Raw genomic sequence first — 27,441 nt, forward strand, 5'->3', positions numbered from 1 at the left:
TTCTGGGCTGCAGCGCGGGCTCCGCCTGTGTGCTCGGCTCGGCTCCGGGGTGTCATTAATCACCGCTGTCTGAGGCACGTTGCAGCCACAGAATTCACTGCAAGGCCAGAGGCTCCTAGAGCCTGGGCCTCGGGTGTGACTTCTGCCCTCCCCCTTCCGCGGGGCCTGGCGTTGGGTGTTTAGGGTGCTCCCGCACTGGCGAAGGCCCTCTTGACTCTGGCTGGGTCGGGGCTTTCGAAGGGCAGCCTCTGCTGAGCTCAGCGGTCCTTTCAGAGGGGAGCAGCTCTGAGATGAGGGAAAAGGGCCTGGGTGTGTCCCTCCGCGCTGGAGTCCTCAACCAGCTTGGGGAGTGGTGGTCGGTGGGTGGGCCGGAGGGGTGGAGGGGATGGAATTGCTTGGGTGGAAACCAGCCGGTGGGGGATGAGGGGTTGCAGAAGGCGTGCCTTTGGGGTTTGGCAGTTCAGACTGTCCAGAAAAGGAAGCGGAGCTTGCCAGGGACAAGAGCAGTGCTCGGTCCGCACCTGGGGAGGAGCCGCAGCCAGGACAAGCCGTGCTGAGTTGACGGCATGATGCAGGGCGACCTGGGCCCCATACCGTTCTCCGGCCTCGTGCCCGAGGTCTTGGTGTGCCCTGGAGCTCGCCGCCCTGTGCGGTGTGTTGGGAGCACAGCAGAGCTCTGGCGCTGAGCGTTTTGCCACTTCAGCATTCTAGGCAACAGCTATTGTCTGAGAAGTTAAACTTTAAATTACTGAAAATACATGAGGCAGTTTACCTTAGAGGTGACACTGGCCCTTGGGGCTCGGAGTGCAAAGCTGAGGGACTTGGGGGGTTGAGTGATGGCGCCAGTGCCTGGGCTTTGCTCACTGGACGTGAGCGCGTGTTTGCCATGATGCCTGCCTTGTCCACTGGCTCTGTTTCCTCTTCAGCCCGTCAGTAAATATTGACTCTGTGTCTGCTGGGCCTTGTTCTGGAAGGGAGGGTGTTACTGTCCAGAAAACAGCATAGTTGGGGATACCAGACACCCCAGAAGGCCTAGCCTGGGTGGTGGGAAGTACCTCTAGAGCTGGCTGCTGGGGGCGGGTGGTCAGGACCAGTCCCTACGGCCAAGGAATCCACAGGCCTCCACGTTTGTCCAGAGTGCTCAGGTTTCCTTTAAAGTGAATTTGGATTTTTTGAGAGCGGGAGGAGGACGTTGGCGAACTACGTTTTATACGCTGGGAAATGAGGTAGACTAGCACGGATTTGGCATGCTTTTGCGAAAAAGGCAGGAGAGCCCCTCTGACCGGGAGTCCGGTCACCGCTGTTGAGGATTTGAGCTGAATTTGGCCAGGGAGGGGCAGGGCTTCTGGGTAATGCTTCCTTGCCCCCTCTCAGCCCTTGTGTTCATCTCCCCCAGGTGAGGTGGGGCGGGGAGTGGGGGAGCACGGTCCAGTGACTGTGGAGACCCGAGGGGAGTGTGAAGAGTTTCAAGAAAAATGACCCTTGAGCTTTCATGCGTGTCCTGTTATAGGAGATGCTTGGGCAGATATTTTTACAGTATTCCTGTGTGTGTGTGAGAGAGAGAAAGGGAGAGAGAGAGAGAGAATTTCCAAACGTTTTCTTCCAGAGACTTGTTTTTTTGCTAAAATTTAAAATCTTATTAAAGCTTAGATTTCTCTTTGCCCTAATAAGTTGGTCTCATTTTTTTCCTCCCTGTTTCCCCTAAGTCTTGTGTAAACGCAAATCGCGCGTCCAGGACGGAGCCTTCCTCTGGGTCTCCGCGGCGTGGCCGCCCTGGGTTGGCTGTTAAATGAGTCATGTCGTTGGCTCCTGTCCCGTTGGCTGTGCATGTCCACTGTGGGTACAGAATTTTCTAGTGGACAAAGTTTTGGACAAAAATGTATTATTCCTCAAAGATATAATTAAGTTTTATTGAGTTTATAATACTTTTATGGCTTCTGCAGTCATTCTCTGCTTCCATAATATGAGCAGGATGCCTGGAAATGCCAGCATGGATTCAAAGGAGGATTTCAGCTGAGGCTGTTCTGGCGGGCCTGGCCTTTAATCTGGGAAGGAGTCATTCAAACACGTCCTTTTTTCAAAAAGCGCTATCAGATATTTGTATGGCTTCCAGGTTTATGAGGAAATAGTCTTAAAAAATACTCCTGCACATCTAGATGATAATGTAACCAGGTCACACAAAAGGACATGTAACAGTTTTTGGAACATGCGTCATGAGTTTTCAGATGGATTATTTCAACCGAGTGATGATCCCCGAGCCCCCGATAATACGAGTCGCCAGGCCTGTCTCTTTGTTCTAAGGCAGACTTAGGTCATTTGGAATTTGAAGGTTTGAAGCACTGCTGGGCTGCAGATGCCCCAGTTGTGGGGTTTAGAGACACGCTGTGAGCGTTCCTGCCTTTTTAATGAGAAGGGCTACTCCTCCCCCAGCCTCTCCAGCTGGGGTTTGTGAGTGGCCCTGCCGGCGCCAGCCTGGAGGAGGCTGCCTGGGGGTGAGGGGTTAAAGCAGTCCTGGTGAAAAAAGGCAGCCCTTAAGTACTGGGTAGGAGCCTCCCTACTTAGCATCTTGATCAATCTTGACAGGCACCTAAGAAATGTGAATAAAGAAATGTTCTTGAAGAGAGCAACATTTCTCTTTCTAGGCACTCTGATTTTCAGACACTCAGTACCCTCACCCATTTTGTTAGTTTTCATCTCTCTGCTCCCCAAACATACATTCTTTACATTTCCCTATTTCAAGATCAGCTCTGCGAAAACAACAGCGGCTTTATGTGTTTTAGGGAAACCTAGCAGTTTCAGTGCGTGTGGACTTCATTTGAGCCGATGCTTACCCGTTGGTTCATTCTAAAATCCCCTTATTCACCTCGCTCACACACACAGAAACTGCCGAAGTTTTAAATACAACGTCTGGGGTCCTGGAAAAACTGCCTTGGCTGCTAAACAAGCGATTTGCATAGTCCGTAATTGGCTGTAATTAGCAGGAGGGTTTACTAGCGCTCTCCCCAAGAAGTCACTAGCCTAGAACTTTAAGGAATCGTGTCTTCCAGTGGTGATGTCTGCTTCAAGGACAGACTGGTAACTGCTTCATCAGGCGTGGGAGCACCCCGTGCCCAGGCCGCCCCGTCCCCTGCACCCCTCCCTCCGCGCTCCACGGCCACCACCGGCTCCCGCCACATTGACTTCTTTCTTTCCCTGCTAAACTCTCCCACCTCAGACCTTGGGGCTTGCAGTGGCTGCTCGGCCTGCTGGGGGTCCTTCCCACCCTCCTGCCCCCCCACCCTTGCTCTTTGTCATTCAAGCTCCAGGATTAATATCTCCAAAGACATGTCATTTCCGGTCACTAGGTGGGATTATCTGTATTTATTTACCTGCTAATTTTCTCTCCTCCCTGGAGTATACACTCCAGAAGGGCAGGGCCTTTTGGTTTGCTCTGTTCTTTGTTGTTTTCTTCCTTGCTCTCCACTTAAAGCAGTTGAATATTTGTGAAGCAAATGAATGAAAGGCTAATGGAGGGGACAGGAAACAGACTTTTCCTGGTGGCTTCCCGGAGCCCAGTGGTACTTGGGTTATTTTCTTGGGTCTTTTGCCCCTCCTGACTCGGCGGTCACTCTGCGAGATTGCTGAGGAAGAAGCTGAATACAGAGGTAACTGCTTCCCGCCTGGCGTCACCCCAGATTCTCAGGAGCACACCAGCCTGTTTTTCAGGTTTATCTGAAGTTCAGCGGGTGTTGGGACTTCTGGGGAGCATTCTGCCTCCGCCTGGTCATTTACCTCTGCTCTCAGCCTGGGCTTCCAGATGGATACCAGACCTGAGTGCTGGGTCGAGCTTGGCTGCCTCCTGCAGCCCCACTGTTGGGGGACCTGCATGGCCGGGTGGGGTGTCCGGGTGGGGAGACTGCAAGTAGGCAGGGAGGGTGTCCTACCGGGTGTCTAACGCCCGGGGATCACTTGGGAGGAAGGGGCGCTGGAGAGGAAGGGGGAAAAGAGGGGCTGGGGGGGGGGCTGCTGCTTCTGAAGATGAACTCCTGATACTTGTGTGTGGTCTCGGGATTTAGACCTGGCTCCACCACTCCTGGGGAGGGCCAGGCTAAGTATTTCTGATTTAATTTATCTTCCTTCCTTTCAGCAACACAATTGAATTAAGACTGGATCTTTGCATTTTGCAAGGAACTTTCTAGCCACTTTCTTTACTTCCTGCGCTATCCTTGCCGAGGAAATGACCCCCATTTTATAAAATGGACAGAACATTCTTCCTGGAAAGAATAGAGAGTTGAGACTGTTTTGATAGAACTGAAAGCCATTATTTTGTCCCCAGTATTCAGATGGATTATGAAGAATGACTCTGCTTCGCCAGAGGTTTGAGCATTTTTGCCTGCAAAATGTCTGGTGTGGTGGATCAGCCAACAGGAGATCCTGTCGAGTTTGAATCAGATAGGAAGGACTCGTCGCAAAACTTGATTCTGTGGGTTTAAGTTTGAACTGGCTGTGTGCTCGGAGGGGCCAGGGGGAACTGCCTTTCAGGCCATAAATAGTTTTTAAGTCAAACAAGTCAAAAACAATCCTTTGACTTTTCAGTGTGACTAGGAAGGTCACTTTCTTACTCAACATCAAAGGCTGCAGTCGTTGAACACAGTTCTTAAGCACTTACTTATCATCTAAGCCGATATGCTTAAAATTAATTTTGAGTATTCAGATGATTTTAGAGACCCAGGCGGCTCCCATGCGGGTTGAAGCAGAGCGAGGTGGTATTTGGTGGTTTCCGCCCAGGCTTTTATTCAACTTAACATAGTTTGACTCCAGCGTTCTTGGCTCGCGAAAGGGCGCCTTCTAGGTGGTGGTAATCTTAAGCAAATGTGGCTTGAATGTGAAACTAGAGAGAAGTTTAATTATTGGCAGATTGATGACAGTGACAAATTGTTTTTCTTCCTTTCTAGTTATACTTGGGAAGCTGTTGATACCAAAAACAACAAACTTTACAAAATCAGCGTCTGTGGAAATGTGGACGTTCCCCACTGCGGGCCCTCGAGCGCCATCTGCATGTACGACTGGCAGGCGAAAAACTACCGCTCCGTGGGTGAGTACGCCGCCCCTCTGGTGGCTGGAGGGTCTCAGTTTGGCAAAAATGACTCCTGTATGTAATAGCTACACAATTATGCTCGTGGCCATCATGTGCATTCTGTGTTTTATTTACAACAGTCAAAATGTGGGGAGTTGGGATGAGTCTTGTGCTACTGTGTAGCCAGTCACTAGGAGGAGAGGCACCTTTGTACTCACTGGCAAGAAGTGTGTTTCCTGTGTCCTTCTCCCATCTCATGTTAGTCTCAAACGCCTTCTGGACTTTTCTCCCCAGTCTCACCCCTTTCCCAGGGTGCCCAGCCTCCTTCCCCTGAACCTGGCTTCTGTGGTGGATTGAGTCTCGGGGCAGTGCAGTCAGTATTCCCAAGGGGTCAAGTTTATCCTTGGCTTTAGAGTGCCATTAAAATTAAAGTGTCCTAGGGAACTGGCACTCCCAGACTGTCTTTCCCAGGGCTCCTTCCACTTCCTAAGTGCCTTCCTTCTCAGCTGGACCTCTTCCTCTGGAGCTGATGAGAGGCCCTGGTTTGTCTGCGTGGATTTCTCCGTGACCTTTGAGCAAGGCCGTGTCGTGTGACCGGCGGGGTCCATCGGGGATGGGCCATAGCGAAGTGGGAGCTGCGTGTGAGTGGGGTGGCTCAGAGCACCAGATGAAGGGCTGATCTTGGAGTTGGGAGGGGCAGCCTCCATGTGGCAGCGCCATTTTGTCATTTTGAATGGAAAGCGCTAAATGGGGTTTAAGGGCTCTTTAGAAAGTAATGTTGAGAGTAAGGAGAGTAGCGTGTGAGGCTGAGCTCCTGGTGGGTTTCCTCTCTTCCAGTGAGGAGGCTGTGAATACTGGCAGACCTGGCCAGAGGGATTTGCAGCGTAGGGTGGAGACCTAGAAAGCACCAGATTCTGAGCCCTTGGGTCAGACAACAGTTACTATTTTGTAACCTACTTAATTTGCAAATGAGGTTGCCCTTTTCCTGGTTGGGATCTTCTGGTGATTCACAGAGAGAGGCCACGCGTGGGCCTGGCCAGTGCGCCTCAGGTTTTCGTACAGAAAAGTATTTGTCCTCCTGACTTTATTATCATGCTTGCTTGAGGACTTTTTCCTCCTAATAAAAGTGTGTGGTCCAGTCCGTGGCGGTATTGCACGGTAGAGCGCAACATAACTTGCATGCCAGGTGCAGTCAGATGGCGAGCTGGGTGGTTTGCCAGGTGGGCATGGCTGGAGAAAACTTGAGAATGGCCTTGTTGGGAAGACTTTTGAGAGTCAGGCAGTAGAGTTGATACATGGTGGGTAGTGGATCTGTTAAAGAATTTTTGTGACTGGTCACCGGGGAGGTGATGTGCTAAAATTGGGTGGAATGGGAGAGGTGGCTAAAGGGGAGAGGCAGAGGGTCTCTGGACTAAGTTACAGGCTAAGTTAATGATGATCTCAACCTGTAGTCTCCAGTCTCATTTTCTAGTCCCAGATACAGAGGACACATGCATCCCCGGTGTTTCACACTCCCCAGGACGGGTGGTACTTGATGTGTTGCCGGCGGCACTGGCAGTCACAGCCCGGCCCTTCAACCTGAGCGCGCAGAGCACCAGTGCGAGTGGAGAGAGACGCCGACACTAGCACAGGCCACCCGTGATCAGCTCTACTGTTGCTAACTTGTTAGACAATTGAAATAACTATTTCTATTTAGTCTTATAACTAAATCTGTCATGCACTTACACGGTAGGTTTCTAAATAAAATTTCATTGAATTCATCTAACAACTTTTGAAGTTTGGTGATTTCATGTCCCTCCTTCTCATAAATGAAGACACCAGAGCACAAGAATAGTAGCTGGCCCAGGGGTTGCCCGGCCATGGCCTTGAATGCTGACAGACCAGCTTCAGGGCCTGCGCCACATCAGAAGTTTTAGAGCCAGAATGGGACCTATGATGGGAACCCCTGACTCCAAGAACACAGCTGAGTAACAAATCTCTTAGGATCTTGCTACCAAGGCAAAAAATTGGCTAGGAGCACAAGAGCTTGTTTAGAAATAGACCAAATATCTATGAGGACTTACATGCACAACAAAAAATTGGAACGTAATTAACAAATTACAGGCACGTCAGGGTGGTGTGGCCATAGACAACTCGGGTAAAATTTAAAAGTAACAAGACAAAAAAATGGTGGGAAAAGCCCAGTAAAATAGAAACACAGTCTGGAGGAGTAAGAGCATCTCTTAATAAATGATAAGACAAACAACCCAGGGAAACAGTGGCAAAGTCTGAGAACAGGCAGTTTACAGGAGAGGAAATCCAGCCAGCTGCACAGCGTCGTGGGCAAGCCCTTGTCGATGGAGATCGGAGCAGTCGCAAAGCCTCCTCCTCCTCCATGCACGTTGGCAGAAGTTGAAGTGGTTGAATCACAGTGCTGGCAGAGAGCCCACAACGGGCACATTGCTATTTTGCTATAAAAGCCAGCTTTCTAGAACCCTTTTGGGAAGATACTTGTTGATGTGAGTCTTATAATGCCCACAAGAGCAGTTTTTGTACTTAGATATGAATGGTAAGTCCTCAACTTTGGTTAAACTATAGCACATTTTGAATGAGAAAGTCATACATTTCTTCTTCCCCAGACAAACGACCTTGTTACATACGTAAATCTAGCAGCGCATCACGATCATTTTCATGGGGCTTGTGAAAGGCATTTGGTCCCATTTACATATTTTAAAATTATCCTCACATTTTAAAATGATGATGGTTTTCACATATGATTTCCTACATCCAGTGTCTACTAACAATTAAAACTGAAGTACAAGTTAAGAATTCTTATATATTCAATACTTTCAACTTATAAACAATTTAATTCCTTTTCTTCCTTTTCCCACCTCTTGTCCATGCCGTTTTGTTTTGCACTGTTTCATTGGTAATGAGTCACAAGCTTCATTTGTTCTAAGTATTAGAGTTCAAAACTCCTGCATCTAAAGAAATACCATTGAGGTCATTAATACAGAAAATATAGCTTAAAAAAACAAACAAGATACCAGTCCAAATCAATCGCTCATCACCTTTGGAGTTATAACACTGAACATAACCAAAAATACCAAGTATGTTCACATTCCTCCTGTCATGCCCAATATTTTTGTTGTGGTTTTAATTTAGTCTTCCTGAGGGTTAAAATCTGTAACCCTCTTCAGGGAGCCTCTTCCTCGCCCATCTAACCGAGGTAACGAGCCCTCTCGTGAAGTTACCATCCGCGCTGGGGTTCTGCCTGGCTTCTTGCTGGTGCCCTGGGGAGGGTGCAGGGAATCTGGAGGTGAGGTGACATCCTTGACTTCAGGAGCCCGCCCCTGACCTCAGCTCCTGTTTGCGTTTTCACATTCTTGTGTTAACACAGGAATCTGCCCCAACTAATCTGGTTGCTCGCTGAATCGCATTTTGGTCTCTGTTAAGAATGTGAAAAGATCTTTTTTCCTCTTCAGCCCTATATACTTTCAGTTTCTTAAAACCATTGGAGATTTATGCTGTCTGCTTGAGCTTGGGCTCTAACTCCTGTTTTTATCTCATTTATGGTCTCTTCTGAAAGTCTGACAGACAGTATGTTAACATTTAAAACATACATTCCCCAAACCTACTTTTGTACATCTACCCCACAGGGGATTTAGTCCTGTATACAGAAAATCTAACTATATGGGGATATTTGCATAAATCATATTTTATTCTGATTTACTTGGTTAAATAATTTTTTAAAGATATATGTAAAATTATATTTTAAAACAATCAACATTTAATATCCATTTATTTGTAACAAATATTTGAACGAGTCAATCACAAAACAGACAAAAAACCCCTTTTCTCATGGAGCTCACATTCTAGGGGAGCAGGAGGCAGACGGAAACAACGGCCAGCAGTATGCCAGGATGGGACACGGCTGTAGAAAAGACAAGGGGGCAGAGTTAGAAGCGCTGCAGGTCTCAGGAGGATGTGCTCAGGAATATTCACTGCGGTCAGTGTCTCTGAGAAAGTGACATTTAAGCAAAGACTGGGAGCCCAGGGAGTGAGTCACGTGACTGAGGGGACAGGTGGGTACAGCCAGCGCAGGGGGCCGGGGGAATATTTGGGGAGGGGATCGGTGGTAGCAAGAATAGAAATTTCTTTTTAGAGAGTATGAATATAAAGAGGAGCAGAAAAATGAGCAGCAGTAGCTGGAGGGAGAAACTGGGCAGAGGATTCTTTTTTAACTTGGTGAAACAACACGGGATCAGCACTCCAAGAACACGACACAGTACAGAAGGGCTGAGTGGTGGACAGCGAGGGGCGCCTTGCTCCAGCACATTGGTGACTAGCACGGAGAGGGCTGCCCGCCCGTCTGGCAGGCTCTGAGTGAGGTGTCGGAGGGGGCCGGCGGCCGAGCGGAGGGTCCGGACGCCGCCGGCGAGGTTGCGATCGCCGGGCTCTGCGGCCTCAGCGCGGTCGAGTGGCCGCGAGCTCGGCTGGGCTCGGTCGGGCGCGCCGCGGGTTGCAGGCGAGCGCGGGCAGCCCCGGAGCGCGGCCTGGCCTGGCGGGCTCGGGCGAGCGCGGCCTGGCGCGCAGGGTCTGGAGGACCCGGCGCGGCCGGGGCGGCAGGGCGTGGCCTGACCTGACGGGCCGGGCGAGCGAGGTCTGGCGGGCCGGGCGCGCAGGGTCTGGAGGACCCGGCGCGGCCGGGGCTGCAGCGCGTGGCCGGGTCTGGCCGGGACGGGCGAGCGTGGCCGGGCCGGCCCCCGGGTGCGCAGGGTCGGCACGACCTGGCGCGTCCTGGCCTGGAGAACGTGGCCGGGTCTGGCGGGTCCGGGCGAGTGCGGCCTGGTCTGGCGGGCCCGGGCGAGCGCGGCCTGGAGGGCCCGGCCTGGAGAGCGCTGTCTGGCGGGGCCAGCGCGTGGCCTGGCGGACCCTGCGTGGTCTGGCGGCCCCAGCCTGGACGCCACGGTCTGGCGGATTCGCCATGGCCTGGCGGGCGCGGCAACTGCGGTTGGGTCTGGCGGGCCCAGGCGAGCGCGCCCCGGCCTGGCGGGCCCGGGCTGGAGAACGCGGTCCGGCGGGCCCGGCGCGCGCAGCCTGGTCTGCAGGACCCGGCCTGGCGAGCGCGGCCGGGAGGACCCGGCGCGGTCTAGTCTGGTGGGGCCCCGCCAATGCGGCCTGGTCTGGTGAGCCCGGACGACCTCCACCGGGGCTGGCGGAGCAGGCCTGGAGAGCGCGGCCGGGAGGACACGGCGGGGTCGGCTGGGCCCTGGCGAGTGCGGCCGGGCTGGCCTGGAACGCAGGGTCGGTAGGACCCGGCGAGGCCTGGCCGGGAGAGCTCGGCCTGGTCGGGCGGACCCGGCCTGCAGAGCGCCGTCTGGTGGGCCTGGAGTGCGTGGCCTGGCCGGCAGGACCCGGCCTGGAGAGCGCGGTCGGGAGGACCTGGCGCGCGCGGCGCGGCGCGGTCCGGCGGACTCGGCGCGATCTGGCGGGCCCGGCGAGCGCGGCCTGGTCTGGCGGGCCCAGCGAGCGCGGCCCGGTCTGGCGGACCCGGCCTGGAGAGCGCGGTCGGGAGGACCTGGGGCGCGTGGTCTGGCGGGCCTGGCGCGGTCCGGCGGGCCCAGCGCGCGGTCTGGCGGACCCAGCGCGCGGTCTGGCGGACCCAGCGCACGGTCTGGCGGACCCAGCGCGGCCGGGCGAACCCGGCCTGGAGAGCGCGGTCTGGAGGACCCGGCGCGGCCTGGCGGGCCTGGGCGAGCGCGGCCTGGTCCGGCGGGCTCGGGCTGCAGACCGCGGTCTGGCGGGCCCGGCGCGCGCAGCCTGGCCTGGAGGGCCCGGCCTGGAGAGCGCGGCCGGGAGGACCCGGCGCGGTCCGGTCTGCTGGGGCCGCGCCAGGGCGGTCTGGTCTGGCGGGCCCGGCCTGGCGAGCGTGGTCTGGCGGGCCCGGCGCGCGGTCTGGAGGACCCGGCGCGGTCTGGCGGGCCCGGCGAGCGCGGCCCAGCCCATTTGGCGCCGTCCTCGGAATCTGGCCGTGGGCCTGGCGTGCTGGCCGCGGCCCCACAGTCCTCGCCCGGCTCGCGCCCGGGGAGGACGGCGGGCTGGCCGGTTGCCGCGGTGGTCTGCCGCGGGGCGCTGCGGCCTCTCCCGGGCGCCGCGCCGGCTGCTGGTCCGTGCCGCGGGCGGGCGCGCGGGCGGGCGGTGCCGTGGGCGCGCGGAGGGTGCCGTGCCCGGCGCTGGCGGCGGTGCGGGTCCCTCGGCCCGAGCCGGAGCCCTGCTCAGTCCTGCGCCGGACCCGCGGTCAGCAGCCCCGGGAGCTCCGCACTGGGCCGGAAAGGGCCGCCTTCTGGGGGGACAGGCGCGGAGGAGGGTCTTTAAAGTGGGGGGCGTGGCCCGTGCGCGCCCCCTCCTGGCCGCCTTGCGGGCCGCTGGCTTCCTGCCGGCCCCCCCCCCCCCCCCCCCGCCTCCCCGGGTCTGGGGGGGGGGGGGGGACGGGGGGCGGGGGTGAGGCCCCGCCCGCCGCTGGGGCCCAGGACCGCCCCGGGGCGGGGCGCCGGGCGCTGTCCACGGCGCTGTCCACGGTGCCGAATCTCGATTCTCGGCAGGACGCCGGCGCCCTTCGGCGAGGAAAGGATCTTCCCGAGGTCTCGGGCCGAAGCAGGCAGACCCTGCGGCCTGCGCCCCGGGGTGCGCGCGGGGCCGGGGCGGCCGCGGGGCGCCGCGCAGGGGCCTGCCCGCCCCTCTCCGCGCGCGCCTCGCTGGCGTCCCGCCCCGGCCTTTTCCCTTTTTTAAAGACCCCGGGTGGATGCGTCGGGTCGAACCAGTTGTCACCTCAACCCACGATACACGCTCAGCTGCAATCCGGGCACTGGCATCCCGTGTTTTCATTGTTTGGGGTAGTGTGGTGAACCCCATCTCTGAGAAAATCTGGGAACTTGCCATAAACACCGTCAGGGTGCTCCCCGGTTCCTGGCCCCCTCGTGGACGGAATCGTTAACCCACTTCCTGTGCTAACACGGTTTTTAAAAAAATCCCTCTGTCCTTCCCAGTAGTCTGTGTCTGTGATTTGTTACCTTCAGAGACAGGGTCTGTCACACTGTGCGCCACTGGAGACTCGGTACCAGTGTTACAGTGTCGGAGCCCGAGCTGAGCTTTCTCTCTGGTTTCTTCCTTTTAACGCCTGTGAAATGTTTGATGTTGCGGATCCTCCAGAGCTAACTTACCTGCTGACCGACGGTGGGCCTGTTTTCAGGCTTTTGCTGATGTGAGGAACACAAGATGTTCTGTCAGATGTTTCCTGTTGTGTAGACGTGTCTGTGCCGGGTTTTCTCCTGAACCTCCCGAAGAGCAGACTCCTGGACAAGGGCAGTGAATGTTCTATTTTAAGACCCGGTGCCACTCAGAGGATGTTGTTGCACCAGCGCCGAGCGCGGCGGCCACGTCTGCTCACCCGCAGGGGTTTGCCTCTTGTCAGTGCAAGGGTTGTAATTGGGGTGCCGCGTGCTCTTGGTTTGCAGCTCCTTGATCTCGGAGATGTGACGTCTCCATAGATTTATGGACATGTTTTTCTCCTGTTTGTCTGATCATGTATTTTCCCTTTTATGTTGGCTCTTTTAAGGTCTGTGATCCATGGTTTTCTGTCTAAAGGCTTTTGAATTTTTCTCTTTGCCTTTGATATTAAGATTCACCATAAGGTGACTAGATGTGTGTTTTCTCCCGCCCCCCCCGCCCCCCATTCTTTACAGGACGTTTATTTCCTAGAATTACAAATTTTTTGGTTCATACTCAATGAAAATGTGAATGGATATGTTCTTGGCGACAGCTCTCTGTCAGCTACCAGTTTGTAACTTGGTTCTTCTTTAAGCTTTTTGATAAATAGAAACTTTAAAATTTAGTAATCAAACTTACTGATTTTTTTTACTAGCCAGAGCTTTTGAGTCTTAAATGTTTCCTACATTAAAATTTAAATTTAAAACATAACAGTTTTAATTTTTTTGGTAGTTTACCTCTTTAACTGATTTAGAGTTGATTTTTGTATCCAGTGGTAGGCAATGATCCTTCCCCGCCGCCCCCCATATTGGAATTCCATAATGGATGCTATCTTGTATTGAATGGTCTCTTTGCCCAATGATTTGATATGTTATGACTGTCACATATCAAGGTTTGAGGCACACTTATGTCTCTGATCTAGTCACTTGGATTCTATTCTGGTTTCTCAGTCTATCTGTTCCTGTGTCAACTACCATCGTACTGGTATTACAGACTTTTCATTTTGGAGTATTATGATAATTTCCTAGGGGGGTCTAGAGGTTAAGTCTCAGCGCTATCACTGGTGCATCCTGAATTTGATCCCCAGCCAGGGAGTTAATCCACATACGGCGCCGCAGACCTCTCCTGACTCACCCGCTGCTCCCCTTAACAGTGTATTTCAGTAGATCCACCTGTTCTGCTCCCTACTCTGTGTCTGATGAAATTCTCACCCCCTGTACCTTTTCTACACATAAATAAATCTTTAAAAAATAATAATTTACCTGACAAACTAAGACATGATCACCCTACTTGTGGGCTACTTTAAAACGTTTGATTTTATGGCATGAACATGGGAGGTTACTTCTTGAAGACTTTCGGCAGCTGGATTATATATTATGATGATGTTCTTGAGGGTAGACAAGGTGAGGGGCGAGATGAGAGTGGAGGTAAGGGGGCCGATTTGGTGGCTATTGCAAGAGTCCAGGGAAGAGAGTGGTTTTAAGTAATGGTAGCAATGAAGAGATGTGGATGGGCTTGAGATGGAGGTAACACTACTAGAACTTTCAGAGACACAGAATGTGGTAGATGAGAGATAGATGGGGTTCAGTCTGAGATGTTTGGGGCTTGAACATCTGAGTGGATCGGGGTGCTGTTCCTGAAATGGACACTTCTGGGGTAGAGTTTTAAGTTTGCTGCTGAATTATATTACCCCTTTTTATTTATTTTTTTTAATGCTTGGAAATAGCTTTATGGTTATAAATGTTATTTAGCTTGTTTATATTTCCTTTTCAAATAGGGAACTCTGATTTGAAAAGTACAACCAGATCTCTTATGGAATTCAACACAACCACCATCTGTGATGGGCCAAATTCAAATCACAAAATCCAGAGCAGCATCACCTTCCTATGTGGGAAAACCTTGGTGAGTTCACAGTCCCTCTACAACCTTTGTTTTGTGAAGAACGTTTGCCCCTTTAAATTTTGTTCTAGTGGTGTTCCAGGGAGAACAGGGCAGTAAATAAGCAAGCAGAAACCCCATCAAATTACTGCGAGGAACCCAGAAGTAAACAAATTGTAAGCCTAGAGTTGCAACTTTCAGGTGAAACTTGACCCACGTCCTGTGTAAAACTTGTTCGCAGAGATTAGTTGACTGTAAGCTCAAAGTGCTGTTTTATGTTTATGTTGCAGGCATGCTTTTTTTCTTCCTAAATCCTCTTTTTCCGGCATTTCATTTTCTGTTTTTAGCAGACTGTATGATGTGTGTTAATGTTTTTTCCTTCCTTGCTTCTACTAAGTTGGAGTGACCGGTGGGTTGTGGGGTTCCCAATCTTTTTGAGTATTACGTGGTGTTGAAGGGGGGGTGTGGAACACATTGTTTAAAACATGATGTTGTTCATACTCTGCATATTGCATGATTTTTTTGGGTCTTAATCTAGCATTTAGAAATAGACTTTCAGAAAATAGGTGCTACCCTTTAGGGAAAGCAATCTGCATATGAAACCTTGTGAATCTTCTCTAAGCAGAGTAAGAACTCAAAATTTCCGAAAAAGCAAGATGGACAAAACTCATGTGGCAACCAGATTGCTTTGAATTATCATTTAAAATAGATGTTTTACGTGGAACTTGGTGCCGGAACTCTTTCAGGCCCATGATGCCTCAGTTGAAGAACTTTAAAAATAGAACTTATCTTGTTAATTTCGATCAGGCTGTCTCCTTGCACCATCGTCCTTGTTGAAACCTCTGGAAAAAAAAATCTTCTTGTCCTGGGATGAAATATGGAGGTCTCCATTACAGAAACAGCCAGCTGCTGTTTTCATTTTAGCTAATTTCCTTCAAGAGTTCTGTGTTCACCATCAAGCAGCAGAATCGAGGAGGATTCTGTGGGTGCTCTGCTTGAGGGAGGGTGGCGAGAAGTCCCCACCGAAGCTCCTGCTCCCACTTGTCATGTCGGGGACCCAGTTTGGAGGAGCCCTGCCCCCCAAGGTCAGGAGGGGCTGCCCTCATGTGCGGGGGTGTCCGAAGCGGGGCTGGTGTAGGAGCTCGTGTCCAGATGGGCCTCCTCCCTCCGCGGACAGGAAGCATGAGGTCACGTTTTCTGGCCCCGACTCCTTGGCGCTGGCTAGGAGAAGCTGGAGTTTGAGCAGAAGCACTCTGAGGACCCCTCCCAGGAGCTTACTGTGCTTGCATAGTTGGGGCAGTGGGACAGTTTTGGACTGATTACACCAAAATTCCAGTGTGATTTCATGAAGCTTTAGGCTCAGAATTTTTGGGTTTGTTTAACTGAAACAGTTGCTTTCCCACCCCTGCTTTCCCACCCCTGCTACCTTGAGAGTCTCTGCTTGTTTCTAACTTTAAAACAAAAGAAAGCGTTACTAGGGCCTTGCTTTTATTTCTCTTTTAAATAGGGAACTCCCGAATTTGTCACTGCCACAGGCTGTGTGCATTACTTCGAGTGGAGGACTTCTGTTGCCTGCAAGAAAGACATATACAAAGCCCATAAAGAGGTAACAAGATCATTTCAAGGTCATATGCTTGCTTGTGAAATACCATCTGGGAGCGTTAAGATTTGAAATACACCTTTTGGGGTAAAATCTTTAATTTTTGGATGTCATTTGAGGGATGGTCCCATGTGATTTCATTGTTCAAATGGTGGAGACAGTGACTGTCCAGACCCGAAGCACGTCCTCCTGGCCCTGCCTGGTGTCCCATCCCAGGGGGCAGCACCGGCCTCCTCCTCCCTTGCTTTGCCGAGGTGTGTCTCCCCCCACCGCAGGAGACACCGCTTTGGAGGTGAACAGGCAGCTCGTTCTCCCTGTGCTGTGAGCTGCACGTCACGGGCTACAGCCATGGGTCAAACCCAGCTCCAGGCCCGGGTGAGCCAGCCCCAGAACTAAGAAAGGGTTTTACATTTTTATAGATTGTAAAAACAACCCCCCCCCCCAAAAAAAAAAAAAAAACAAAAAACCCAACAACCAAATACGAAACAAAAGAATACACAGCAGAGCCCTTGCCTGACTGCCAAAGTCTCGCATTTACTCCGTGGCCCTTAATCAAGGGTTCATGAAGCGGGGTCCCACGTGGCAGGCAGGCGTGGGATGGAGACTGGAGGAGCAAGATCAGCAAGAAAAAGGGCTTGTTTCAGGGGAGCCCGCCTTCCTGGGGGCCCCGGGAGGGGTCTCTCTGGCAGGCTGCCTGGCCCAGGTTGGCCGGGAAACTTCAGCCTGACTGAGATTCCATTCCTGGGAGGGGGCTGTGCCGTCACTGCTGCTAAGTGCAGTGCTAAGTCTTGGCAAATGGCACTATGTTGTCGCTTTTAATCAGAGGTATAGTCTGTGCTCACTTGGTTTCTCTCGGAGGCTGATGAAAAGACGCGTGTGGCACGCAGGCCGGCCGTCCTCAGGGAGCACCCTTAGGTGTGGGCTGCAGTGGAGCTTGATTCGTTCAGTTTTCATTTATCGAGGGCCTGTTCTGGGCCCAGCAGTCACAATTTCATAAAAAGGTGGAAGGGTTCTTCCTCTCAGGGGGCCCGTAGCCAAAGCTGTGAAGGCGGTAGGTGGAGTGCTGTTAGCCTGGGGAGCAGATGGCTGTTCTAGAAAGTGCTCATGTCGCCGTTACCAATCACGAGAAAGCCTACTCGCCTTTCTCTGCCTTCAGTAAGACGTGCTCACACCTTAGAAGCTACTTACAACTTCAGAAGTTGTACTAAGTGCTTAAAAAACTCATCATTCCTCCAAGAAACTTATCCAGATTCGTGTCCACGCACACTCTATCTCTACACCACGCTGGCATCTTCTGACTTGATTTGTTAGTTTTGCATCATCAGATTCAGAACAACCCAGAGAGCAAAGATTTTGGCCACTCAGAGCAGTGCTTTTATATGCTGCTGTGACGGGCTGGTCCGGGGGGTTCTGGGTAGTGATCTTTTTGGAGACTGTGGACCTCCGCCCCGCACTCCCGCTCCTGGGGCCCGACACACTCTGCGCGGGCCTGCTGGAGTCTTCCCGGAGGTGCATAAATCCGCCTGATGTGCACACAGCGCCAGCGAGGGTGATTTAGTGTGTGGTGCGCGAGCTGGCAAGCCACCTCCCGCCCCGGCTGCTGCATTCCTGCTCTCATGAATGTCTCCTTTGCTCTGCTCCATGGAGCAGGAAGTGGGAGGATTTTCCCCAGGAGCCTTGACTGTTTTTCCGATGCTCGCTCCAGTTCTGTGGGGCGCTCTGCTGGGCGTGTCTCCTGTTCCTTCCCGGAGGGAGAGGCGGCCAGGAGCGCCGGGCCCAGCAGGGTGTTGCGGGCTGCTCACTGGACCCTCGAGCCTCTGGGTGAAACTGAGTGCCTTCCAGCCCTCTGGATTCTTTTGTTCCCCCTCCCTGCCTGCCTCCTGCCGGCCCGCACCCTTTGCTTTCAGAGGCTTTTGCTGTGTAGCTTGAGTTGCGTCTAGTCCCCACTTGTGACTATCAGCCGAGCCCCTACTGCTCCAGATGGCAGTTCTGTCTTGTTCTGCTGTGGACAGACATTCCAGATGGACGCGGTGATGGACCCTGGGTCCCTCTCCCTGGAGTCAGCACGGCGGGCAGGAAGCCCTTGCTTCTATTTTCCCCGCCTTTCTGCAGGCAGGGAAGGATGCACCAGCGTCTGACCCTGTGGGCTGTGCGCCCGTGCTCTAGCACCCCAGCACCCCAACCCTCCACAGAGATCAGCGCTGTAGGCGGTGGCAGACTGGATCTGCTAGGATAATATGTTCATGTGCCCCCGGGGCTCTGAGAAGTACAAACTGCCTGATGTCACCCAGTGGCACTCCTTGGAATCTCTGGAAACAGCACTGGGTAGAAAGGTTAGTGGGTCAGAGCCCACATGTTTGATACCATCTTTTTCAGAAAAATTTGAAAGTTAAAGATTAAGCAGTTAGCTTTTGCAAATAGACCTGCCTGTGAATCATTTCTTCCTGAAAGACCAGAGTTTGGGAGAATTATCCACAGAGAGTGATAAAGCGAAAAACTTGGAGATGATTGCAGGGATGATGAGTTTTTATAAGATTTATTTTATTTATGCATATAATAACTGGGGGGTAGGTCAGCGGTGAGGGTGTGAGAGGATTCACCAGAGACAGAGTCGGGAATAGAATAGGCAGATATACTGAAACACCACTGCTGAGGGGAGCAGCGAGTGAGGCAAGAGAGGTCTGCTGCGCCATGTGGGTCAGCTCCCTGGCCAGGGATCGAGCTCAGGCTGTCGGGGTGTTAGCTCCCTGTGCCACCAGGGAGGCCCAATAGGCGGGGTTTTTGAAGGACAAGGTTCCACCAACTGCAAGGGGTTCGTTGAGATTCTAAAAACAGAGATGAGAGTGGTTGTACCCCAAATCCATGGAGAGGGGGTGCTGGCTTCCCTGAGGAGGGACTTGCCTCACATGCTCTTGGGCAGGTGCTCAGGTCTGGGCATTGCCACAGTCTCGCAGAGGGTGTGGCACCGCTGAGCCCCGGCCCCCAGGAAGCGTGCACTCAAGCCAGCAGGCAGCAGTGCCCCCAAGTCCTTGTCGGTGCCTTGCAGGGAGCTGGCTGGCAAGGGTGAGGCGCAGAGAGCCGGTTTAGATGATGTCACAAGGACCTAATCGCTCTGAGACAGCCCCTTGGGTGCTGGGGGAGGGGGCTTCTGGGGCCACCTGTGTCTGGAGCCAGTGGTGGGTGGGTGTCCAGAAGGTGGGGGACCACGGCGGGGTCTGGTTCTGGGTAGGCTGGGATGCTGTGGGGATTCTGAGCATGGAAGGACTGAGCTGGTCTTTTGCAGACCTGCTGGTGGGTGGGGATGTGAGCTGGAACCAGGGGCATTTGGGCCAGGGAGTGACGGCATTTGGATGGGTGATGTGACAACTCAGGCTTGGGCAGGACGTGCTCACATGTGGGGTCTGGAGTGACCCTAAGTTTTGGCCTGAGCACCTGGCTGAATGTGCTAAGATGGGGGATTTTTGGAGTAAAAGCAGGTTTCTTGGGGCAAACCAGATGCCCATTTTGAATATGCTGAATGAGTTGCTCTTGTATTTCTAAGTGACTGAAAACAGCCGTGAATAACCCTTATGTCGGACTGGCCGGGACCTGCAGCCAGAGCTTCACATACATTAACTCATTCAGTCGGGGTGGCAACCCCAGGAAGTAACCACAGATACTGCTCCCACTTGACACCTGGGGAAACTGAGGCATAGTGGTTGGCATGTCTCTTGGTTACAGTGTTAACACCAGAGTTTGACCCCAGCATTATGTCCGCAGAGGATGCACCAGCCCTGCCTTGGGTGTTCTCGAGGGCTGGATTGGGGAAGGCCAGGGCTTAAAGAAAAGCTGGGGGTCACTCGGAGGCATTTAACCCAGGAAGGCATGTAGACGGGCAGGGGCTAAGAGTCAGGTGTGGGCGCCCTGCATTCCTCTTCAGTTAGAAGGGAGACGAGGAAGGGTCTCGGCGGGCTGACGGAGCACACCCAGGCCGTGGTAGACCCGTCAGAAGGAGGCCTGCTTGACAGGACAAGGGCCACGGGCCGGGCTGAGCCAGAGCCCCCAAAAGGCATTGAAGACTCACTCTTCCTCCCTCTCTTCCAGGTGCCGTGCTCCGCGTTCGATGTGGACCTCAAGAAGCGCGACTTAAACCCGCTGATCAAGATTAGCGGCGGTTACTTGGTGGACGACTCTGACCCAGACATGTCTCTGTTCATCAACGTTTGTAGAGACATAGGTGTGATTCTCGGTGGGCGCGGCCTGGGGGGTTCTTTAGAGGGGGCCAGGTCTTAGTCCCTCCACCCTTGTTCCTGTCCGCGTGTCACGTCTCTCGTTCGGCCCACGATACTGTCTCGTCCTGGACAGGGCTCTCTGTGCGCCCTTTGCTCGAGTGATTCTGAGTCCATCTGAACTCGCGAGCCATCCCGGTGCGTGGGACGCTGTGGGTTCACAGTTCTCAAGTAAATCTGACTTCTGATGAGGGAGAGCATGTTGCTTTGGTGCCCTGGGAGTGCCGGGGCCACATGGAGCTGGCCGGCATGGTGAGGGAGGTCCGACAACTGGCTGTGTGTCCCCGAGCCGCGGCTTTGGTTTCCAGGGAGGGAGGGCCGGGGACCAGCTCCTGGGGCCCGGCGATGGTGCCGGCTGGCTCTCGCCCGGCGTGAGGCGTGGGTGTCTGCAGACTTACCTGAACTCCGTGCGTGGCCTTTGTCCCAACAGGACCACACCAAGTTTTTCTTAGCCCTTGCTGGCTCTGTCAGTAATTCCCAGCACCCTTCAAGGGCTGTGTCTTGTTAGCCCCGGGCCAGGGCTTGTTTTTCTGCTGTGCTGGTGGTGCTGGCGCCGTGAGTACGATTTGCTTACTGTAAGACAATACATTATCATGTACCATACAGAAACGATCATTTCTAGTATTTTCCTAATCTTCCCATTTTTCACATAGCACAGGGTACTTTGGCCCTAGGACAAGTTTGAAAACAATTTAAAAAAAAAAAAAAAAAAGAACTGGTGTGGGGGCGGGGGGCGGGGGGCGGGGGCTGGGCACAGGCTTGTGAGCAGCTGTGCCTCAACCCTGTGCCCCTTTGCATGTTAGCTCTAGACGGTTTTTAAAAGGAAGGGGAACACGCCACTGCCCTGCTCACCAGAAGTGGTCAGGGATGACTTTGTTCTGGGGGCTGAATCTTACGTCTTTCTGGAAGAAGGCAGATGCACAAAGTCTTTGTTTGAAATGACTGTAGTTCAAGCTCATTATAAAGGTGAAGAATCTTACAGGTTGTTGAGTTGTGGTATAATGTGCTGTTTCAGTTTGGGAAACATGTCGATTCCTGGGCCTTTTTTGTTTTGTATTTTTAAATCATTTTGAAGATTATCTGAATTCACTGGCCTATATTCTTATATAAAAGTTTTTTTTTTTTCCAATTTATTGGCAATTGGAGCTGAATGTCAGTGACTTTGGTTCACATCAGGTGTGCCCCCATTTTGGCCTGCTTCCACCCCCAGGAAATTGCCCCGAGCCTCACACCAAGCCTGACAGCAGCCCTGGAGCCCTCAGCAACAGTTGTGGTTTTGCTAAGCCTCATGCACACGGGGAGACTTGCTTCATGTTTCATTTTCAGCAAACCTAGCAGGCAGCCTGATGTCACGTCCCGTGGCCCAAGGCACCCTCACGGCAGAGGTGCTGTGTGCGCTGAGCCCGCCCTTGGGTGCCATTTCATGACGGGCGCCAGACCCGACGTGTCTCCTGTTCATCAGCTGGTGCCTCTGCATGGCAGGCTGCTCCCTTCCCCTTTGATGGCTTCAGTTGAGCCCGGGCTACGTTCTCACTCCTGGCTGAGCTGTGGCCTGCAAGGCTCATGTCGGCAGGGGCACAGGCCCCCGCTGTCCTGGGGCTCGTAGTCAGGGGGCCAGGCTGTGAGCAGACGCACCCAGCGCGGGGGCAGCAGCTGACGGTGGTGAGTAGAGAGAGGCAGCTGCAGCGGTGCTTGTGACTGTCCTAGCGTCCAGTGGGAGACCTGGGGCGGGCCTCGGCGTGCACGTCTCCCGTGGTCCTTTGTGCTCCCCCAGAGCTGCGAGGGGCCCTTGGGGAGAACTGCAGTTAGGCCGACGTCAGAGATGGCACACGGGGGCCCTCAGTTTCAACCCCGGAGCTGCCTCTGCTTCTTCCTGTGAATTCCCACCCTCCCCATGAATCCAGGGAGTGCCTGCATTTTTTCGTTTATTTATAGCTGACAGGAGATCGTGCTGAAGTTAGTGTATCTCTAAGGGAAGGGGCACATTCCTTGTCTATGAATAACAGAACAGTCCCTGTTTGTTGGGTGGCTCTTCTGTGCCAGGTGCAGAGGGAGGCCCTCACATTCCTTCTCCCTGCAGGGCGGTGCTGCTGGCTCAGCGGGGCCGCTGCTTTGCTCAAGGTCTTGCATGTGATCCCACCTCTTTCTTGTCTCTAAACTGCCACCTTATGTTACTTAGGAAAACTGTTTCAAAAATTTGATAATATTTTTAAAGGGACCCTGGGCCCAAGGCAGAGTTTGTCCACCGCCCGAGCTGATTCAGCTCACGTATCGTGTTTTCCAGACTCACTGCGGGACTCAAGCCCGCAACTGCGAGCCTGCCCTCCGGGCACTGCCGCCTGCCTGCTGAGAGGGGACCAGGCATTCGATGTTGGCCAGCCCAAGGACGGCCTGAAATTCCTGAGCAAGAACAGGTGGGTCTGCTCTTGACTCGTGACTCGGCCAGAGCCAGCTGTCCTGGGCATGTGAGACCTTCCCGTCCAGCGGCCTGCTCCTCGCCGCCTGTCCACTGCTGGTCCTGCCTGTGACGCTCCTTGTCTCATAGCACATGCGCAGCCTGTGATCCGGCCCTTGCTCCCGTGTGCTCACTTCGCGCGGGCACATCCTGCTGCTCCCAGACCCACCACCCGGGAGGTGGCTCATGTGTCCACGTTCCTCTGTGTTTTGAAAGGCTGTGGGGCCCTCGCCAGAGTCCTTGCAGGGGCGTGGCTTCCAGCCGGGCGCGGACGTACCTCGTTCCCAGTGGGGGACCGCTCATGCCTTGCAGCCAGCCTGCTGTTACACCCGCTCCGCTGCCGCCTTTATACCCGACCAGGCAGAGACATTTTTCTCCTGTGTGTCACACGTGGCCACGGCGTGGACTTAGATCGGGATTTTGATTTTTCTCCCTGCCTTTGGTGGACACCTCACTTGGGTGGCCATTACAGAGCACACTTCTGTCCCCAGCAAACACTGGCACAACCTAAATTTAAACCGCCCTGGGGACCTTCTGTGTGTGTCTGAGCACGCGCGAGGGCAGAGGGCTTGTTTCCCTTTGCTCTGGAGGCCGCCAGGCCAGCGGCAGCTCCCGCAAAGACCTCTGTCCCTGGTGTGCGACTCTATCTCCTAATCTCTTCCGAGTACACCAGTCATATCTGACAGGCCCAGCACCAGGAACGAATTTTACTCACCCCCTGCTTTAAAGCCCTCGCTTCTGACACATTCACTCACTGAGGAGCTGGGGTGAGGGCTCAGGTGGACACCACTCGGTCCGATCGCATCGCCCTGGGCGACAACTTGGTCATTCTTCGGGCTGGGAGGACTTAGTGAAAAAGCCCAGGAGCACAGACAGAGCCGGGCCGGCTTACCCTCGGTGGCTCCAGGCTCCGGGTGAGGGAGCATCGTGGCTAGCACTGGGAGGGCGCCAAGGAGCTCCCCGCCCCGTACTTGGGGAGCCTCTGACAGGAAGCAGCGAGCGCCTGTGGGTAGCCGTGGGCTGGGCTGTGCGGCCTTTGGTTTGCTTTGTTAGGTCCTTCATAATTGTTTTTTGTTTGTTTTACTCCAACAGAGCTTTCAGATTTACATGTTGGTCGTTTCATTTGTTTATTTTCAAAACAAAATACTCAGTGGAGTTTACTTTCAAATTGTTGTTGTTTTTCCCAAGTGGCCATGAACGAAGGCTTTCTGTGCTGTGACCTCGTTTATATTTTAGTGTGACGCTGGCCCCACGCTGGCCTCCCCTGTGGGCCCGTGAGTTTGCTGAGGGCAACAGACGAACTCTGTTACTTATAAAAAGGTGGTTTCGACGGGTGTAACACCCCTTTCTCATTCTGGTTCACGCAGGCTTGTCCTGAGCTACGTGAAAGAGGAGGCAGCAAAGCCGGACTTCTGTGCTGGCCACAGCCCGGCGGTGACCATCACGTTTGTGTGTCCATCAGAGCGGAGAGAGGTGAGTGGCTCGTCTTGAAGCCAGGGCTAAGTGGGGTGAGTGGGGCCAGGGGCTTGGGGATCCGGGGGCAGGAGGAGGCAAGCAGGGAAATGGAGCAGAGGCCCTGGAGAGGTGCATGGGGGAGATCAGCCTGTCCCAGCTGCACCACGTGGAGGGGCCCCTCCGCGTGCTCAGGTAGGAGGGTGTTTTACTAGAGCATTAAGATGAGTTTAAGTGGTTTGTGGACAGATTTAAGCAGCCTCTGTAGTTAATACTGATTGGGATGAGTATTTGAAGAACTCCAAGTGAAACCCCAGTCCTCTGATTCTGGGGCTATTATTGCTTCGGGTGAGGCAAGGTGAAAAAATAGCTCCTGGCTTACAGACACAGGGAGAGGGAGCGGGACAGCTGGTCTGCAGACCTGGTGCTGGTGGGAATCGTGCAGGCCAGGCGGTGGCGGGGACGCTGGTGGAGGAGGATTTATGGCCCGAGGGAAGGTCCTGGAGCAGCTTGGCCCCCCTTCCTGCCTGCCTGCCCCCTCCTCACGCTCAGGCTGATTTATGGCTCTGTCCTCTGGCTATTTATTCAATTCCAGCACAGTTGTAAACTCCTCGAGGGGTGGGGACCCCAGCCCTGTTTGTCCTTGGCCCGTGCCCAGCGGCCTGCACGTGTCCCTGGGGGCTGGCTAAGTGCTTCAGCAGGCGTGGGGTGCTGACAGAGGAGGGGGCCCCCAGGAGGAAGGGTAGGGCTTTCCTTAGTTTTTTTCTGCCTTCTTGGAATAGAATGAGGCAGGAGGAGCTGAATTCTTTTGTCAGGGAACCATGTCCCCCTCCCACACTCCTCAAGCAAACATGGAATTTGCCCTGGTTTCATCTGGCCCTGGACCCCTGTGTGTGCTTGTGTGTGGGGGTGGGACAGTGGGGGTGCATAAAGACCAAAGAGTACCTGGCACTTGGCTCCCGGCTCCCCGCTCCGTTCCCCACACGTCCAGGGTTACGTGCCATCAGTGCCTCGAGGACCTGACTGACCAGTGCCTGGCTTGGTTCTGGGTGTGAATGTCGGGAAGTCTTGTCCTTGCATCTGTACCTGTCACCGGTGCATGAGGAGGTGCTGTCGGTGCTTTCCCTTGGCTGTTTGTCCTGCACTCTGGAATCATTTCACACCAGCACAATGGAAAGACCGGGGAGTCTCCCGCTCCTCACCACGGGAGGACTGTGTGGTGTGGGGAGAGGAGACAGGCCTATTTCTCGTGGAGCACGCGGCTGCAGTTCCCACTTAGTTAGCTGTTCTGTGGCTGGAACACATGTTACATGTGTTCACACACATGTTACATGTGCTCCCGTTACACTTGAACATTGCTCTAGGCATTTGCATGGGCTTGCTGATGCTTTTTGGAATTTTAGTAAATGTTCAACAGAGATCTTTTTAGTGAACCTGTATTGAATTTACATACTGGGATAGTGACCTGCTGTGAAAATGGAGTGGTTATGAGCATATATATGGAATTGTCCACGCCCTCCACCGCAATCCAACAGACCATGTCCGTCACCCCACAGAGACCCTGTGACCTGGTGTGGTCTGTCCCTGTAGCTGTCCACCTCACAGCCTCCAGTCTTCTCCCTCCTGGCTCTCTGGACCTGCCCTCCCTGGACCTCTTACACAGTGGAGTGGCACGTGGAGTGTGACCTGTGTCGGGCTTGGCTCGCCCTGCGCTCGGCAGCACAAGTGCAGGGTGCTGGGGTGCTGTGGGCACTGGTTTTGAGTCAGACAGGGCTGGCCCACCTCCGCCGTGGCTTGTTTGGAAGTTGGCGCTGATTGCTGTGCCTGGCGTGTAGCGGACACCCGGCAGACATTTGTGAGGTGCTGATGCCCAGAAGCAGGAGAGCTGCTCCTGATCTGAGGCCAGTGTGCCTGGACGGCTGTGGCGTCCCTGTGTTGGGAACGTGGCTGTGGCGCTCCTCCCCGCGCGTGCCAGGCCAGCACAACCCCGCTGGACAGGCGGCTGTCAGCAGCACAGTGGCAGGATTGGGCGTGTAGTGGGTGATGCCCTCGCCTCACCTGGGGTTGAGCCAACAGGCGTGCAGGGAATGCAGCACCCAGGGGCCTGGGATGCTCTTAGGAAGGGGCACTGAGCCCACTTGCCCAGTGTTGGGTGTGCATCAGGCCCAGCCTGGGCAGCACCACGGATTGGAAATGCCAAATGGACCTCAGTCCTTCAACATGGTGAGGCTGTGATGCTCGAACATGGGGCTCTGGCTGGCCGCTGGCGCCTGAGGGTGACTCGTGTTCACCTGAGCGGCAGCAATCAGGGGCAGCTGGGGCTCAAAAACAGCACCAGGAAGTCCTGAGGCACCTGATGCTTTCCTTTGGGCTTTCGGCAACAAGGCCACACGCTGCCTTCAGCTGGGTTTAAATGGTGAATTCTGCTGCTTCCCTGTGCTTCCCACCAGGGCACCCTTCCCAAGCTCACGGCCAAGTCCAACTGCCGCTTCGAGGTGGAGTGGATCACCGAGTACGCCTGCCCCCGAGACTACCTGGAGAGCAGGAGCTGCTCCCTGAGCAGCAGGCAGCACGACATCTCCATCGACTTGCAGCCACTGCGCCTCCTCGGTGAGGGGCGGGGGACAGGCGGGCGGGCGCGGGGGAAGCCGGGGTGGGGGGCATACCAGGGTCTGCTGGGACTTCCCTGCCCAGACATGTGACGCCACCTGTGTCCTCGACTCCTCTCGTCCGACAGCAAACCCCCCTTACTACGTCGTGGATGGCGGAGAGTACACTTTCCACTTGAATCTCTGTGGAGGAGCCGAAGCGGGGGTCTGTGGGAAGGGCACCACCGTGTGCCAGGTGAAGAAGTCCCAGCCCTCACAACGCAAGGTCGCCGGAAGGAGCCAGAATCAGACGCTCCGGTGCGTGTGGCTTCCAGTGCCTTGTGTGTTCTTGTGACATCCCGACCCCTCTTGGCCTCGTCCCCCGTCCCCGACCGTGGGGCAGCTGTCCTCCTGCTGGACGCCGGCCTGTTGCTGCTTGTGCCTGAGCCGTGTGCTGTTGCTCCTGGCCCCTTGTCACAGCTGTTGTTAAAACTGCGGGGCAGCCAGTGCTTGTGAGGAGCTGCAGAAAGTGAATTTGACAGCTTCCTTATTTAAAAACTGATGTAGCATCTTAAATTTCAGTTTAAAAATCTTTTTTCCAGATTACATTTATTGAGGTAAAGTAGGTTTACATCTTTGCGCCTCCTCCAGGGGGCTGTGGGTTCAAACCTCTGCGGGCGTGCACTTCCACACCCTCCCCCGACCCCACCGGGCCCCTTCCTACGATTTATTTTTGAGGAGCTTTGGTTTTTCTCTGGCAGTTGGAGAAGCTGCCCTTGGTTAGCACTGCCTGAAAGTCTCCAACCAGTAAGGCAAGGCAGTCAGTGCGGCTCCCGTGAGCCGGAACTTGGTCGCTGGCCTCACAGCAGCGTGGTGAAAATGTGCTTTTCTGAAAA

At 54.1% G+C, this 27,441-nt stretch overlaps 1 protein-coding gene across 3 annotated transcripts in view; it reads left to right on the plus strand.

Moving 5' to 3' along the window:
- IGF2R (insulin like growth factor 2 receptor) overlaps nt 1-27,441 on the plus strand; it is an 88,696-nt gene that overhangs the window by 11,333 nt on the left and 49,922 nt on the right. For 2 of the 3 annotated variants that reach the window (XM_037520682.2, XM_037520683.2), the window contains exons 2-9: nt 4,935-5,074; nt 14,082-14,206; nt 15,690-15,788; nt 19,866-19,998; nt 22,335-22,464; nt 23,873-23,978; nt 26,408-26,567; nt 26,695-26,863. In XM_037520682.2, coding sequence (XP_037376579.1) covers nt 4,935-5,074; nt 14,082-14,206; nt 15,690-15,788; nt 19,866-19,998; nt 22,335-22,464; nt 23,873-23,978; nt 26,408-26,567; nt 26,695-26,863 — 1,062 coding nt within the window. Of the gene's footprint in view, nt 1-3,309; nt 3,345-4,934; nt 5,075-14,081; nt 14,207-15,689; nt 15,789-19,865; nt 19,999-22,334; nt 22,465-23,872; nt 23,979-26,407; nt 26,568-26,694; nt 26,864-27,441 lie in introns of those variants that run through there. The other variant, XM_037520684.2, reaches the window with a different exon arrangement.

The sequence above is a fragment of the Talpa occidentalis genome, unplaced genomic scaffold, assembly GCF_014898055.3.
Source record: "Talpa occidentalis isolate TD23 unplaced genomic scaffold, MPIMG_talOcc4v2.1 talOcc4.2, whole genome shotgun sequence".
Lineage (NCBI taxonomy): Eukaryota > Metazoa > Chordata > Mammalia > Eulipotyphla > Talpidae > Talpa > Talpa occidentalis.